General features: G+C 40.2%; 3 protein-coding genes across 3 annotated transcripts; all 3 read right to left on the reverse strand.

The window, feature by feature from the left end:
* Positions 1-3,433: 3,433 nt before the first annotated feature.
* LOC110888150 lies at positions 3,434-4,276 on the reverse strand. The gene has a single exon (XM_022135690.1). The coding sequence runs from the start codon at positions 4,274-4,276 to the stop codon at positions 3,434-3,436; it is 843 nt and encodes a 280-aa protein (XP_021991382.1).
* Positions 4,277-5,615: 1,339 nt separating this feature from the next.
* Positions 5,616-6,982, reverse strand: LOC110888151. Its single transcript, XM_022135691.1, has 2 exons — positions 5,974-6,982; positions 5,616-5,857 (listed from the first exon to the last, which is right to left on the reverse strand). Exons 1-2 carry the CDS (start codon positions 6,980-6,982, stop codon positions 5,616-5,618), a joined length of 1,251 nt encoding a protein of 416 aa, XP_021991383.1.
* Positions 6,983-7,028: 46 nt separating this feature from the next.
* Positions 7,029-7,958, reverse strand: LOC110888152. The gene is made up of 2 exons (XM_022135692.1): positions 7,334-7,958; positions 7,029-7,288 (listed from the first exon to the last, which is right to left on the reverse strand). The coding sequence occupies exons 1-2, from the start codon at positions 7,956-7,958 to the stop codon at positions 7,029-7,031; spliced, it is 885 nt and encodes a 294-aa protein (XP_021991384.1).
* Positions 7,959-16,190: the final 8,232 nt, after the last annotated feature.

Here is a 16,190-nt window from a genome sequence, read left to right on the forward strand (position 1 = left end):
TTGCTTCATTAAAGAAAGAGTTAGAGTTAACCAAAATTGAGAATGAAAGAATTGATAAGAAGTTAATGAGCTATGTTGCATCTTCTTATGTGATTGAGCAGATTGTCCTGCAACAACCAAATGCAACACCTGTCTTTAACAGTGTTCCACCCCCAATGTGGAATCATTACACTCAGAAATATCCAGATGGGGTGGAAGCTGCGTTGAATCTTAAACTGAGGACCATTGAGAATGAGTTACCGGAGAGTATTGATGTTACATTCTCTCCGTCCGACACTGACAATGAGTCACAGGTTATCAAGACCGTTGTTGACCAAGTGTTAGACGAAGAGAGTGATAACTCGGAGTCTGAGATTATGAAAACTCATTCTGAAAATTTTGTGTCTGATTCTGAAGAAGATGGTAACTTCTTAGACAGATTCATACCAAAATCAGACAAAGTCGCGAATGATGATCCGATTATTGTGGTTTACACAATGATTGGAACTGACAAGCTTTTTTCTGATTTTGAGTATCCGCTCCAAAATGCAAAGATTGAGAATGTTGAAAAAGTGTTTAAATTGGTCGAAATTGATATTTCTAAGGTAAACAACAAAGAGTTCTTTTCAAAACCAAAAAGGTCTTTTGTTAAGTCACAACCTAACGACTCGGGTAAGAAAGAGTGGGAGGGAAATGGTAATAACAAGAAAAATGGAAACAATTTTAAAAACAAAGGGATTGGATTTGAAAAGAAAATGGCTAAGAAGAATGTCAAGCCAAAGGAAAACATGAATGATGTTTTCGTTGTTGGTCCAAGTGTTGATGCTGAAAAATAGTACATTTTTAGTCAAAAAGCCATTGATGATTTCAATGCAGTGAAGAAATTAAAAGAAGAGTCGTTCAAATCAACTTTTGTCGAATATGACAAAAGAGTTTGCTATCGCTGCAATGAGATTGGTCATATGGCTAAACAATGCAAGAAAGTCTTTGAAAAATCTGTTTTACAAAAACCCCGACCTAAAACTCCAACTGATAACAAGGGTAAAAAAACAAATGATTTCACCGGTTCGCATTTTGAAGAGGGGTGAATCTCTGAAGACAGAAGATAAGCCGAAATCAACTTTTGAGGTTGGCGAATCTTCGAAGTTCAAAAGGCTTCAAAGATTTATCCAAAAATGAAAGTTTTTGAGAATCAATCTTGGGTGGTGAAATCAAAATCATCGGTTGAAGAGAAAAAGATGGATAGTGTTTTGAAAAATGAAACAAAAGTTTTTAAAGATGATGTTGAAAAGCTTGAGTTTGAACTTGATAAGATTCTTGAAGAGTTTCCACCGATTAAAAAAGTAGAATTAAAATCAAAAGTCAAAATTGATGTTCCAAATGTCATTTTTAACTTTCCAAAGGTTGATGTGACGTGTGACATAGTATTTGGAAGTGTTTCAGCTGTTAAGAAGTCATGGGCGTCATTGTTTGAGTGATTTGCTATAATGTTTGCAGGGGCTGCCGAGGTCGATAATATCAAAATGGATAATGGACAGCGGAGCCTCAAGACACATGACTTGAATGCTGGCGTTGCTCTATGACGTGAAATCTATCAATGGTGGATACGTCGGATTCGCTGGGAATCAGGGTGGAAGGATTGTTGGTCAAGGAACCTTAACGAATGGATTTAGATGAGGACGGGGGTAGACTCATAATCCGTTTTCTGCTCTCGAGTGTGTTGGGAGAAGGGATGTGTCAACTCAAGAGAGAAATAAAGGGGGTAGACAGGTTCATGAGGATTTAGATGAGGACGGGGTTGAAGTTGTCTATGATGAAACCAAAGATTCGGGTACATGTCCTTCGACTTCTAGTTCAGGGGCAAGCACCTCTTCCACAAAGATCTCCAATGGATAGTTTGTCATTGGTTCGTCTAAAGGGCCTGCCGGTTCGTGGCAACTTCGTCTTCGATGACAGAGGGTGAAGATTTTGGTTATGTATTGTTTTGTCTGCTAGATATCTTTGCATGATGTGTAGTAGGCTAGGTTTGATGTCATGTCATAGGTTCTTTTATGATTGTTGGCTTACATATATGGGGCATGTCCTGAATATGAACTAGTGTGGAATTCATCCTCACTACTTGTACTTATTTGCGGTTTATAATAGATTCACCGGGTAACCCTTTACCCAAAAAAAACCTTAACGAATGGATTTATATCGTTTGAAAAAGTGAACTACATAATTGAACTGGAAAACAACTTGCTCAGTATTTCACAAATTTGTGACAAGTCTTTTACCGTACATTTCACTAAAAATGAATGTCTTGTCTTAAAACCAAGTTTTAAAATTCCTGAGGATATGGTGTTGTTGAGTGCTCCACGAGAAAATGATTTATATATTCTTGACATGAGTGTCGCAACAACAACAGATCATCAAAAACAGTGTTTTGTGACAAAAACTAAAGCTACAGAAAAAGAGTCGATAATGTGGCATCGAAAGATGGGCCACATTCATGTTAGGAAAATGAATTTTCTTGTACATAATGATTTGGTTGAAGGTGTGAATTTGAAAAATTTTCATTTGAATGACGACTGTGTAGCTTGCAAGAATGGAAAGCAGACAAGGAAAACACACCCGCAGAAGTTGCTGAATTCGATCAAAGTACCGCTTGAGAGACTCCACATGGATCTCTTTGGGCCGGTTAATGTGAAGAGCATCAGTGGTGACTTATACTGTCTGGTAGTCACTGATGACTTCACAAGATTCTCTTGGGTGGTGTGCATGGAGAGGAAAGATCAGACGTTTGAGTCACTGATGGTTCTATTCAAAAAGATGGAGATGCTGTATAAGCTGCCGATCAGGAGAATAAGAAGTGATAATGGAACGGAGTTCAAGAATAATCGAATGCTCGGTTTCTGTAACGAGAAAGGGATTCTTCATGAATTCAGCGCGCCATACACTCCACAACAGAACGGTGTAGCTGAAAGAAAGAATCGCACTTTGATTGAAACTGCTCGAACAATGCTTGCCGATTCCAAGTTACCAATATTCTTCTGGAGTGAAGCAGTAGCAGCAGCGTGCTATACTTTGAACCGAGTGCTCACTGTCAAGAAATATAAGAAAACGTGTTTTGAACTTTTACACCGTTATAAGCCCAATCTAAGATTTTTAGAACCGTTTGGATCTCCATGTACCTTCATAGATCCAGATGGCAAATTTGGTGCTAAGACTAATGATGGTTTCTTTGTAGGTTATGCGAGCCCATTGAAGAGGGTGTTTTTTTGGGTAAAGGGTTAACTCGGTGATTCTATATATTCACAACCAAAAAAAACAAGTAGTGTAGAGAGACTACACTAGTTCAATCATGAGACATGCCCCATGAAAGTAAAACCAACAAAAGATAACGAAAAAACAGCCAAGAAAAACACCTAGACAAACATCTAGACAAGGCCGGAAATCAAAAGCTACAGACTAATCAGCCTCCATCATTTTCACTTTCTTTTGTAATCTCCCATTCTCCAAGCAGCTTGCGCACCCTATCAGTGTTCTTTAACTTTGCTCCCATCAACTTGTATCTCACTGTTTTCAGAATGATGTCACTAACCGTTTTAGGAGGTCTCAATTGATTTTCAAATAACCTGGCATTCCTCTCTTGCCAAATACTATACGCAGTGGCTGCAACAAGAATCATAGCAACATAAACATGAGCTTTCTTTGAACGAGCTCGAACACGAAGCCAATCGACGATATCCACCCATCTCGGACACACAAAACTCATCCCCACTCTATTTCGAACCATAAGCCACACTTGAGAGGAGAACTTACACTTAAAAAACAAGTGAGAGTGAGAATCAAAGTTCTCATAGCATAACAGACAGCACATCATATTCATGTTTTTACGCCGAGAAAGATCCCATTGCAGAATTTTGTCTTGAGTAAGAAGCTTACCTTTCATTATCAACCACATCATAAACGCATGCCTAGGGATACATTGGGCGAACCAAACAAAACTGCACCAGTCAACTTCTGGTTCTCTATGCCGAACCGAATGCCAAACAGCCGACGAAGAGAATTCATTAATTTCCCCATCATCCTTCCATAGTAATCGGTCAGGTTTTGACGGTTCTAAGTGAAGGTGATCGAGCTGAATGAGAACGGGGAATAGATCCCTCCACGCGACAGGCCAATTCCAAACACCATTATAGAATATCTTAGCCACCGGGTCATCCAAACGAAAATCAGCATCCGTAATAGTTCTTGGCAACAGAAAATCACCAAGAGGCCCCAAGTCGTTCCAATAATCAAACCAGGCTGACATATTATGGCCATTCCCTAACTTAGACCATATATGATTTCGAATAAAAGGCCGCAACTGAATAAGCTTTCTCCACGACCAACAGGTGTTCGACGGCGATTTGCAAACCCAAAAACTTTTGCCTTATAGCCGATATTAATGAACCCACTCAACCCATAGGGACTCTCGCTTAGAAACAATACTCCAAATGTGAGACGCCATCAGGGCTTTGTTCATATCCCAAATACGTCTAATACCCACCCCCCCCCTTCGTATTTAGGCGTACAAACAGATTTCCAAGAAACTTTAGATTTACCTCTACTAGCTTCAAGCTCCTGAATCACCCGATTCGGTAAGATAAAAACTGAGGACTAATATAATAAGTTGAAGTCTGCCCGCAAACGATAACAATTTGTTCCTCCAGTGCATTATTCGTTTCTCTAACTTTTCCACAAGCACACGACAATCATTATACCTAAGTTTAGAGGAAATAAGAGGAACCCCCAAGTACTTCACATGTAATTTTCCTTCCACAAAAGGCATAATGTTCAGAATCACCTGTTTGACATGGTCATTAACATTACAAAAGAAAACCGTGCTTTTCTGGTTGCTAGGCACTAACCCCGACATCTTAGTGAACTTTGAAAGAGATGACATAATACACTTGGCCGAATTCACTTCCCCTCTAGCAAAAAGAAAAAGATCATCTGCAAAGCAAAGATTAATAATCTGTTGCCTTTCACATCTGTTATGGAATTTAAACAAAGAATCTATCCGAACTACATGCTGAAGAATACCCGTCAAAACCTCCATGACAAGAGTGAATAAATAGGGAGATATTGGATCCCCTTGTCTTAACCCTCGGTTACCTTTGAAAAAACCATGCACCATGCCATTAACACAAACCAAAAATGAAGTAGAAGACACACAAATCATGATCCACTCCACCATCTTACTGTTAAAACCAAAACCAAGCAACACACTTTTTAGAAATCTCCAATCCACCGTATCATAAGCTTTTTGAATATCTACTTTAAACGCACATCTAGGAGGACACACATTTCAATGATAGTTATGCATTAACACTTGCGTTAAAAGAATATTATCCGAAATCTTCCTTCCAGGAACAAAAGCCGATTGATTGATGCTGACAATCCCATTCAGGGCTCCCTTTATTTTGTCTGCAATAATCTTGCTAATACACTTGTATAATACATTACAACAAGCGATCGGGCGAAAATCCGTAACAACCATAGGTGTCAAAACCTTTGGAATAAGAACTATGAGAGTATGATTCAATTCCCGAAGCAAGTTACCAGTCTCAAAAAAAAATCTTTAATCACATTAAAAATATCATTACCAATTAGAGGCCAAGCACTTTTGAAAAACGCCGCCGTATATCCATCTGGCCCAGAGCTTTATCATTACCAATAGAGAACATCGCCTTCTTGACCTCCTCCTCCATTACATGTCGGACCATGTGATTAGCAACATTATGAGATAAGATTTTCGGAAATAAATCCGGAGCTGGCTCAAGCGAAGTATCTCCTTGACTACCAAAGAACTTCTCATAGTGTTGAACAAAAGCTTTATAAACCATGTCACCTTCGTAAAGAGTCCCACCCGAATCGTTAATAACATCAATTCTGCTACAATGATTTCTGATTTCAAAGACGAATGAAAAAAGCGGTATTCATGTCACCCGCTCTCAACCAATCAACCTTCACTTTTTTTCAGAAAATGCTCCTCATCCAGCAACGCCTCCTGAAGATCACAGCTAGTAGACGATTCTTCGGCCCGGAGATCAACATTTAGAGGATCCTGATCAATATTTTGCTGAATAACATCTAACCTCGTCCGAAGTCTTTCAACTTTCTTGTGAAGGTTGCCTTGTTTGAAAAGCAATGAACGAAGAGGGTTTTTAAGTAACCGAAGCTTCTTGACAACTCGAAATTGGTGCACCCCATCAACGTTTGTACCCCAATGCTTTTGAACAATATCTACAAATTCAGGTTTAAAAACCAAGAAATTAGCGAACTTAAAAGACTTCGGTTTCATCTTCATAGCTTCCGGGATAGATAAGATACAAGGACAATGATCCGAAAGTCTATAAGGCTTGAACATGGCAACCGAGTTCGGGTATTCAGCAACAAAAGGGGTGTTTCCCATCACCCGATCAATTTTCTTTAGTAACCCAACACCTTTGTTAGGCTTTTGGTTCCACGTAAAATGAATACATGTTCGATTAATATTAAACACTTCAATGTCATCTACACACGCTTGAAACTCCCTCATACCAATAGACACAGAAGAAGTACCCATTGATTTATCTTCTATGTTAAGCGCTGAATTAAAATCACCCATAATAAACCAAGGCCTATCCGCAATAAGGACTTTATGCATAGAAAGATGATGCCATAACTCCCTACGGGAAACGTAATAGTTGTCTGCATACACAATAGAACAGAAAACCATTCTTTTATCCAGTTTAAACACTAGTTGGAGGTGCATAACCTGGGAGGATTGAGCCAAAATCATCACATCAAAGATAGCCGGATTCCACCCAATAATAATTCTTGTACCTTTGTCATAACATCCTCCATTCGAAGTCCAATCCCAAGAACGAAACACAGCTTTACACACTTTACCCAGTTTATCAACATCAACATGGGACTCTAATATAGCACACAAGCTCAAATTGTAATCCTTCACTGCCTGACGAACCTCCATTTGTTTAAGCAGGCGATTCAACCCCCTTATATTCCAAACCGCAATACTAACCATCAGTAACTATCTGAGAAGGAGTGCTTGCCCCTTGTTTACTATTTAAATTCAGCGAACCTTGCACCATAAATTCATCCATTTCATTGTGAACCTCTTCAACGTCATCATCATCCGTATCCTGAAGGCCCGAACCCGTCACCTTCTTGCTGGAACCCGATTCCGGGTCAACTTCATTCAGAATGTCAAAGGGGTTATTCGACTTGAAGGCCTTTGAAGTTGAGCCATTATTCTTATTCGGCTTAGTCTTTGACACTGGCCGATATTAAAATTTAGATTTTTGTTTGTTCACCGGAATACCAATCTTTCTAGCAACTTTCTTTCCATGGACTTCAGTATAACCATCCTGATCCACAGTCGGTATCTTTTTCACTTGCATGTTTCTTTGAACATTGCGATTATGATCCTCATGTCTAGCATTACCCGGTTTCATTGGCTTTTTCGGACACATCTCGTTTGAATGACCAAACACACAACATGTAGCACAACGATGCGGGCTCCATTCATATTCCACGTACATAGTCTCTTTGATATAACCCTCCCCGTCAGGTTCAAGTATAGCAATTGTAATCTCATCACGGAATTCCTTTTCAGCCGAAATTTCCACCAAAGCTCTATCATAGCTACTACGACCCCATGAATCCGTACACATAGACGTTGTAAACGAATCCAGCATCTTTGGCTCCCCAATTGTTGTAGCTATCAGGCTAAGACCATCTTCCGTATAGGCCGCAATTGGAACCACATGAATTTTCACCCAGACTTGCACTTGCTTTACTTCTTTCTTTTCCAATTTGGTCGTAGGAGTCCATGTATTCAGATTCAACGGTTGAGACCTGATAATCCACGGACCATCTTTGAGTACGTTCAACATCCCGACTTCATCATTAAACTTGAAGAAGAAAAAACCGTTGGCATTCATCATCGTTTTTTGCAATCCATATTTGTTCCAATTAACTTTCATATAATAGTCAACAACTGGGAATGCAAGTCGGTCCCCCAAAAAATATCCATAAATGGTATTGGCCAGTTTATCCTGCACAGTCCGGATAGATTCCTTAGGAAGAACAACGTCACAACCTTCTTGCACAGTGGATTGGGAATTTCTGGGTGAAATCTTGAAGGGGTATGGATTCCATGAGATTTTTTTTTTTTTGGGTAAAGGGTTACCCCGGTGATTCTATATATTCACAACCAATAAAAACCAAGTAGTGTAGGGAGTCTACACTAGTTCAATCATGGGACATGCCCCATGAAAGTAGAAACAAAGAAAACAACCAAGAAAACAACCAAGAAAAACAAATCAAACTGAAACCGACCCACTAGACTACAATCTAGACCAAACCAATGTAAAAAGACACAAAATTACTCAGCCACCATCATCTACAATGTCGTTGCCATGAATCTCCCACTCCCTCCAAAGTCTTCGCACATTTTCCGTTGTCTTCAATCTCGCACCCATTAGCTTGTATCTAACCAAACTAATGATATTTTCACTAACAGTCTCTGGAGGACGCATCCGATTCTTGAATATCCTGAAATTACGCTCCTGCCAAATAACATAAGCACATGCCGCCACCAGCAGCTTCGCAACATAATCAGATGCTAACTTTGATTTGGACCGATCACGAAGCCAATTGATGATATCCTCCCACTTAGGGTGAACCGTACTCATGCCCACTTTTTGCCTCACGATATACCAAACTTTCGTGGAAAATTCACATTCGAAGAACAAATGGCTATGAGAGTCATGATTAGCATAGCAAAGCAGACAACACATCATATTCATCGTCTTTCTACGAGAGATATCCCACTTAAGAATCTTATCCTGCGTGAGAAGTTTACCTCTCATAATCAGCCACATCAAAAAAGCATGCCTCGGGATACATTGGTTAAACCAGACAATAGTGCACCAATCTATTTCTGTACCTTTGAACCGAACCGAATTCCAAGCCTCCGAAGACGAGAAAACACTTGTGTTATTACCATCACGCCACATAACTCTATCAGGATTATTCGGCCGGATATTGACATGATCTAGCTGAATTAGAACAGGAAAGAGATCCCTCCAAGCAACCGGCCACTTCCACTGACCGTTGGCCTGAATGTCAGAAACCGAATCCTCTAACCGGAACCCAGCATTAGAAATAACTCTTGGCGATATAAATTCCCCAAGCGGCCCAATGTCACTCCAACGGTCGTACCAAGCCGAAGCCAAGGCCCCATTGCCAATATCAATCCAAAAGAAATCCCTCAAAACCGGACGAAGATTAAGAATCTTACGCCACGAGTAGCTACACGAAGAGGGCATTTTGGCAATCCAAAAGCTCTTACCTTTTAACCTGTAAACATGAACCCAATCCACCCACAAAGACTTCCTCCTGTTAAGAATACTGCAAATGTGATTAGCCATAAGGGCTTTGTTTACATCACCGATACGCCGAATACCCAACCCCCCTTCATATTTAGGAAGGCAAACTGCTTTCCAAGAAACTTTAGCTTTGCCTTTCTGGGATACCATATCTTGCGACCACAAAAAATTTCTCATCTTTGCCTCCAACTCGAGAACAACTCTACTCGGAAGCATAAACACAGAAGACCAGAAAATATGCATAGACGATAACACAGAAACAATTAGCTGCACTCTACCTGCGAAAGAGAGAAGCTTATTTCTCCAATGCATGATTCTTTTGTCTAATTTCTCCAACAGGACATTGCAGTCTCTATATAACAAACCCGACGAGATAAGTGGGACACCAAGATACCGCACAGGCAAAGAACCCTCCTTAAAAGGCATGATACTCAGGATAGCACTTTTAATATAACTTGGAACATTACAAAAGAAGACAGTGCTTTTCTGATTATTAGGGAGGAGACCCGACATCTTCGCAAATTTAGAAATAGAGTTCATAAGGTACCTAGCCGAAGCAATCTCCCCTCTAGCAAAGAGAAATAGATCGTCTGCAAAACAGAGGTTGATAATTTGGTGCTTTTCACATTTATTATGGAACTTGAAGGATGAATCAATCCTTAACGAATGGTGCAAAATGGCCGTTAAAACTTCCATAACAAGAGTAAACAAATACGGGGAGAGAGGATCACCCTGACGAAGCCCACGATTACCTTTGAAATACCCATGCACATTGCCATTGATACACACAGAATACGATGTAGTAGAGACACATACCATGATCCAGTTCACCATCAAATCATTGAACCCAAAACCAAGGAGGATATTTTTGAGAAATTTCCAATCAACCGTATCATAGGCCTTTTGGATATCAATTTTAAAAGCACATCTTGGAGGGCCGACATTCCTATGGTAATTGTGCATCAGCTCTTGGGTTAACAAGATGTTATCAGAAATCTTCCTGCCAGGAACAAAAGCGGACTGGTTTATACTAACAATATTAGCTAGAACCCCCTTCAGTCTATCCGCAATGATCTTGCTTATGCACTTGTAAATGACATTACAACAAGCAATCGGCCTATAATCCGTAACAACGGATGGTGAAGGAACCTTAGGCACAAGCACAATAAGGGTATGATTCAACTCTTTGAGCAAATGACCGGTGTCAAAAAAATCAATAATAGCCTTAGAAACATCATTCCCGACAATAGGCCAAGCACTCTTGAAAAACGCCGCTGTGAAACCATCCGGACCTGGCGCTTTATTAATACCAATAGAGAACATAGCCTTTTTGACTTCATCTTCAGTCACTTGTCTGACCATATGAGTAGCGATCTAAGGATCCAATATTTGCGTGAAAAGGTCCGGAGCCGGACTGGTCGACGTATCTCCATTGCAGCCCAAAAATTTCTCATAATGATCCACAAAGGCATGTTGAACTTTATCACCTTCAAAAACGACACCTCCCGAATCTCTAATAACATCAATACGGCTATGGTGATTCTTACATTTAACCGAAGAGTGAAAGAAAGCCGTATTATTATCCCCAGCCCTCAACCAATCGACTTTAGATTTTTGTTTCAGAAAGCGTTCCTCATCCAACATAGCTTCATGAAGTTCACTAGTACTAGTAGCCTCTTGAGTCCGTAAACTTTCATCATTCGGCTCCTTGTCAATTAGTTTCTGCAGATTATCTAGCTTATCACGAAGGCTTTCCACTTTTTTATGTAAATTACCCTGCTTAAATAAAAGCGCCCTGAGAGGAGTCTTTAGAAGTCGAAGCCTTTTAGCAACACAAAACTGAAGAACACCTTGAATTCTCGTCTCCCAAACCCTCTTCACAATCTCCATAAATTCTGGTTTGTAAACCAAAAAGTTAGCAAATTTAAAAGACCGCGGCTTCAGGGTACCAGCATCAGGAATAGATAGGACACAAGGACAATGATCAGAAAGCCGATACGGCTGAAAGATAGCAACTGCACTCGGGCATTGGGTGACAAATTGCGTGTTCCCCAGCACTCTATCAATCTTCTTAAGCAACCCAATCCCTTTCTTAGGCTTTTGATTCCAAGTATAATGCAAACCTGACCTTTTGATATCGAACATCTCAATCTTATCTACACAATCTTGAAACTCTTTCATACTAGCAGACACGGTCGAGGAGCCCATCGACTTATCTTCTAGATTTAAAGCAGAATTGAAATCACCCAAAACAACCCAGGGATTATTCCCGACAAACACTTTATGTAAAGCCAAATGATGCCATAATTCCCTTCGAGTAACATGATAATTAGCGGCATAAACAATCGAGCAAAAGATCATTTTCTTATCCAGCTTGAAAAAAAGTTGTAGGTGAATAACCTGATCCGTCTGAGATAATACCATAACATCAAAAACAGCTGGGTTCCACCCAATAATAATCCTTGTACCTTTTTTACACCGAGCTCCATTAGACGTCCAATCCCATGAGCGAAAAATCGATTTACAAATGTGACCAAGCTTGCTGACATCAACATGCGATTCTAAGATAGCACATAAGCTCAAACTATAATCCTTGACTGCCTGACGAACCTCCGTTTGTTTCAGAGGGCGGTTCAACCCCCTAATATTCCATGAAGCAATGCTAACCATTAATAACATTCGGAGAAGGAGTGCTTGCCCCTTGTGGATTATCAGGTTTTAAAGTCCCACTAACCAGAAATTCATCGGTTTCATTATAAATTTCCTCGACTTCGTCGTCATCCGAACCATAAGGATCATCTCTATTTCCCACCCGTTCAGCCTCATTAGCTAACTTGGAATCATTAAACACATCAAAAGGATTAGACGAGCTAGCACTTGGATCAGATTTGCTACTACTTCCGCTAGCTTTAGAGGAGATAGGACGGTATTCAAATTTTTGCTTCGGTTTAGACATAGGGAATCCTGTTCTTTTGGCCGCTTTTTTAGAATCAACATCCATAAACCCATCCTTGTCAATCATCGGTTTCTTTGAGGCCTCTTTATTCTTAGACACTTGTTGAGTTTGTTGAACTTTGCCAAGAGCTTTTGTGACCTGTCTGATCTGTTTCGGACAAGTATTATCATCATGACCAAAAATTTTACAATAAGCACATCTATGAGGACACCATTCGTATTCAACGTAAACTTTCTCCTTAACAAACCCTTCACCTTCCAATTCCGGTACAGCAATAACAACTTCCTCTTTGAAATCATGCTCAGCCGAGACCTCCACTAAAGCTCTCGCAAAACTGCTCCTCCCCCAAGAGTCAAGGCACATAGATGTAGTATACTTATCTAGTTCCAATGGAGTTCCAACAGCCATGGCAATCATGCTTAACCCGTCCTCCGTATATGCTGCAATTGGAACTTCATGAAGCTTAACCCAAACTTGAACATTCTTGACTTCTTTCTTTTCCAGTTTCGAAGACGGGGACCATATATTAAGAAATAAAGGTTGTGAGCGAATAATCCACGGACCCTCCTTCATAACATTCTTCATACCAATCTCGTCAGCAAATTTAAAGAAGAAAAAACCATTAGCGTTCATCATCGTTTTTTGAAGGCCAAACCTCTTCCAGTTATTCCGAACATAGAATTCAACCACCGGGTATGCAACACGATCACCTAGAAAGTAACCATATAGAGTGTTGGCTAGTTTATCTTTAACAGTTCTAACGGATTCTTTAGGTAAAACCACATCACAACCTGCAGGCCCAGCCGGACTCGTAAGAGCTCGAAAGTTAACTTTCTTGTAAGTAGATACCCCAACTGAATCAGCATACGATAATGGAGATTTACCCAAATCCAATCTGCCACTTTGAAAACCCTCGGACCCTAGATTCTCCAATGGATTAACAGGAACAGTAACCTTAGTTAACTCGTCAATAATATTAATCTGCTTCGGATCAGACTGAACAGTTTGCACCGTACCCCTCCTAGGCAGCAGAGGGTTACCATCAATGTTCACCACTCTACTCGCTAAACCCTTAACCGGTAAAGGTGGCTTACCTCGATCATCCTTAGCAATATCATCAGACTTTGAAAAGAAATCCATTAGACAGCAGACAACTCTCCCTTTAGACAGCGAATGAATCAACCATGCACGCAAGAACCCTAGAAACCAAGAAACCCAGCCGTACGTAACTCACAAGAAACCCTAGAATAGCTTGACGATAAAACAGAAAAGAAAAACCCTAGATTCAACTTAATCCTTCCGCTAACTAGTTCGAATCAGATATATTGATGAATCAATACTCCGATGATCAGACTGTTATACGAAAATCATGAAGAAAAATCCAAGGTAGGAAGAAGGTGCAAAATCGCCATAGCTAGAGAGAGAAACTAGGGTTTTCTTGGTCATGATGATAGTTCGTGCCCAAAGAACCCTCAGATTGTTCCGAATGGGGATTCCATGAGATTATGATTGACTGGATTATGAAATGCATCACTTCATCATCTTTTTCAGTTAGTGTAAATGGAAACATATTTGGGTATTTTAAAGGTCAGAGGGGTTTAAGACAAGGAGATCCGATGTCCCCATACCTTTTCACTCTTGTAATGGAAGTTTTAACGTCGATGCTCCAGCATACAATATCGCCTGAGTCTTCTTTCAGATTTCATAAGGGTTGTGAGAAGCAGCGGATTGTTAACTTATGTTTTGCAGATGATCTATTTATCTTTTCGAGAGGTGAAGTTGATTCTGTAAAGATTATTATGGATGCTCTTAATGGTTTTAAGGATATGTCGGGATTCGTTCCTAGTCTTACAAAGAGTACGGCCTTTTTCTGTAATGTTCCGAATCAAGTTAAGTGCATTATTCATTCTATTATGCCGTTTGATGATGGTACTTTGCCGATAAAGTATCTTGGTGTTCCTCTAATTGCTTCTAGATTACTTCTCTCGGATTGCAAGGTGTTGGTAGAAAAAATGGAAAACAAAATTACTGATTGGAAAACGAAAACCTTATCTTTTGCGGGTAGACTTCAATTGATTATTTCGGTCTTATCTGCTTTTTATGTCTATTGGGCTTCGATTTTCATTTTGCCGGTTAGTATTGTCAAACAACTTGAACAAAAGCTAAGGAGTTTCTTATGGTGCCAAGACAATTTCGTTAAAGGGAAAGCTAAAGTGTCTTGGAATATTGTTTGCTTACCAAAGGAAGAAGGTGGGTTGGGAATTCGACAGATTGTGGATGTTTTTTTTGGGTAAAGGGTTACCCCGGTGATTCTATTAAAATGCAACCGCAATTAAGTACAAGTAGTGAGGATGTGTTCCACACTAGTTCATATACAGGACATGCCCCATATATGTAAAACAAAAACAAAACCAAAGACCTATAATACCCCATAACCTAGTCTACTATACATCATGACACGACATCTAGTAGACAAACAATGCAAACCACAAACACATAATCTCAACCACCATCATCAAAAATAAAGTGGCCACAAAACCGCAGCCCCTTCAGACGAAAAGCAGACAACCTATCCATTCGAGAACTTGGAAGAAGAGGTGCTTGCCCCTGCTTTTGAAGAAAAAGGATAAGTACCCGATGTCATGAATGCACTAGTTTCGTTGTAGACTTCTTCGACCTCCTCCTCATCCGATTCCTGCCTGTCCCTCGAAGGTTTCTTCTCAACCCGACCCACGGTGGTACCTCCCTGATTACCAGCCACTCGACCCACCATGGTACCATTACCATCGTCATCTTTAAGACTATCAAAAGGGTTCGACGTTGAAACCTGATTCGAATTTTTCACAGCCGAATTCGGTTTAGGTTTGGCAACTGGACGATAGACTACCTTAGGTTTTTGATTTTTTATATGAAGCCCTTGAGTAGTAGCTTTCTTCTTTTTAGCACCCACAACCTGAAAATCATCACCATTTTTTCCATAATCCCCATTCGGAACAACCTGAGGGTTCTTTGGGCACGAACTATCATCATGACCAAAAACGCAGCAAGACGAACACCTTAAAGGCTCCCAATCATATTCAATTTTGACTTCCACCTTAGAATAACCATTACCATCTAAAGATGGAATGGCAACAGTGACACTTCTTTTTAATTCAGCCCCCGCCTGCACTTCAATAAGAGCTCTAGCGTAACTACTTCTTCCCCAAGATTCAGCACACATCGTAGCAGTATACGTATCCAACATCTTAGGCACCCCTATCTTTGATGCAATCAAACTAAGACCATCCTCGGTATAAGCTGTTAGCGGCACATCGTGCATCTTTACCCACACCGGAATAGCTTTAATATCCTCTTTTTCTAGTTTGATAGAGGCCGACCACATCTTCAAGATAATCGGAACATTTCTTATCATCCATGGCCCATCCTCTAACATTTTATCCATCCCTTCCTTAGTTTTAAACTTAAAGAAAAAGAAGCCATTCGCATTCATCATCAATCTAGCCAGACCATACTTAACCCAATTGTTCTTAGCAAAGTAATCCACCACCGGAAACGCTAGCCGTTTACCCAAGAAATACCCATAGAGAGTGTTTGCATACCTGTCCGTGACTTGCTTAACCGAAGACAGCGGAATAACAACATCAGCTCCATCGACAACCTCAGAAGACTCCATCTCCCTAAAGTTCACCGTCACCTTATCCTTAGAGTTCATTACTGCATTTGCAAATGATACCGGTTCCGTCGTCGCTGAAGTTTTCGAGTTCCCATGACCTGCCAATGCGGCTACATTGGATTCTAATCTTTGCGCATATCTCTTGGTAGCTTGCTTA

This window comes from Helianthus annuus, chromosome 11, assembly GCF_002127325.2.
Source record: "Helianthus annuus cultivar XRQ/B chromosome 11, HanXRQr2.0-SUNRISE, whole genome shotgun sequence".
Classification (NCBI taxonomy): Eukaryota; Viridiplantae; Streptophyta; class Magnoliopsida; order Asterales; family Asteraceae; genus Helianthus; species Helianthus annuus.

Excerpts from the sequence above, each read along its gene's own strand:
- LOC110888150 (XM_022135690.1), bottom strand. The coding sequence starts at position 4,276 with ATGTCAGCCTGGTTTGATTATTGGAACGACTTGGGGCCTCTTGGTGAT.
- LOC110888151 (XM_022135691.1), bottom strand. The coding sequence starts at position 6,982 with ATGGAGGTTCGTCAGGCAGTGAAGGATTACAATTTGAGCTTGTGTGCT. Across the intron at positions 5,858-5,973 it reads TTTTCTGAAAAAAAGTGAAG|GTGACATGGTTTATAAAGCT; the intron begins GTTGATTGGTTG and ends CTCTTTACGAAG.
- LOC110888152 (XM_022135692.1), bottom strand. The coding sequence starts at position 7,958 with ATGATGAATGCCAACGGTTTTTTCTTCTTCAAGTTTAATGATGAAGTC. Across the intron at positions 7,289-7,333 it reads GAAAGTTGCTAGAAAGATTG|TGTCAAAGACTAAGCCGAAT; the intron begins GTATTCCGGTGA and ends AATATCGGCCAG.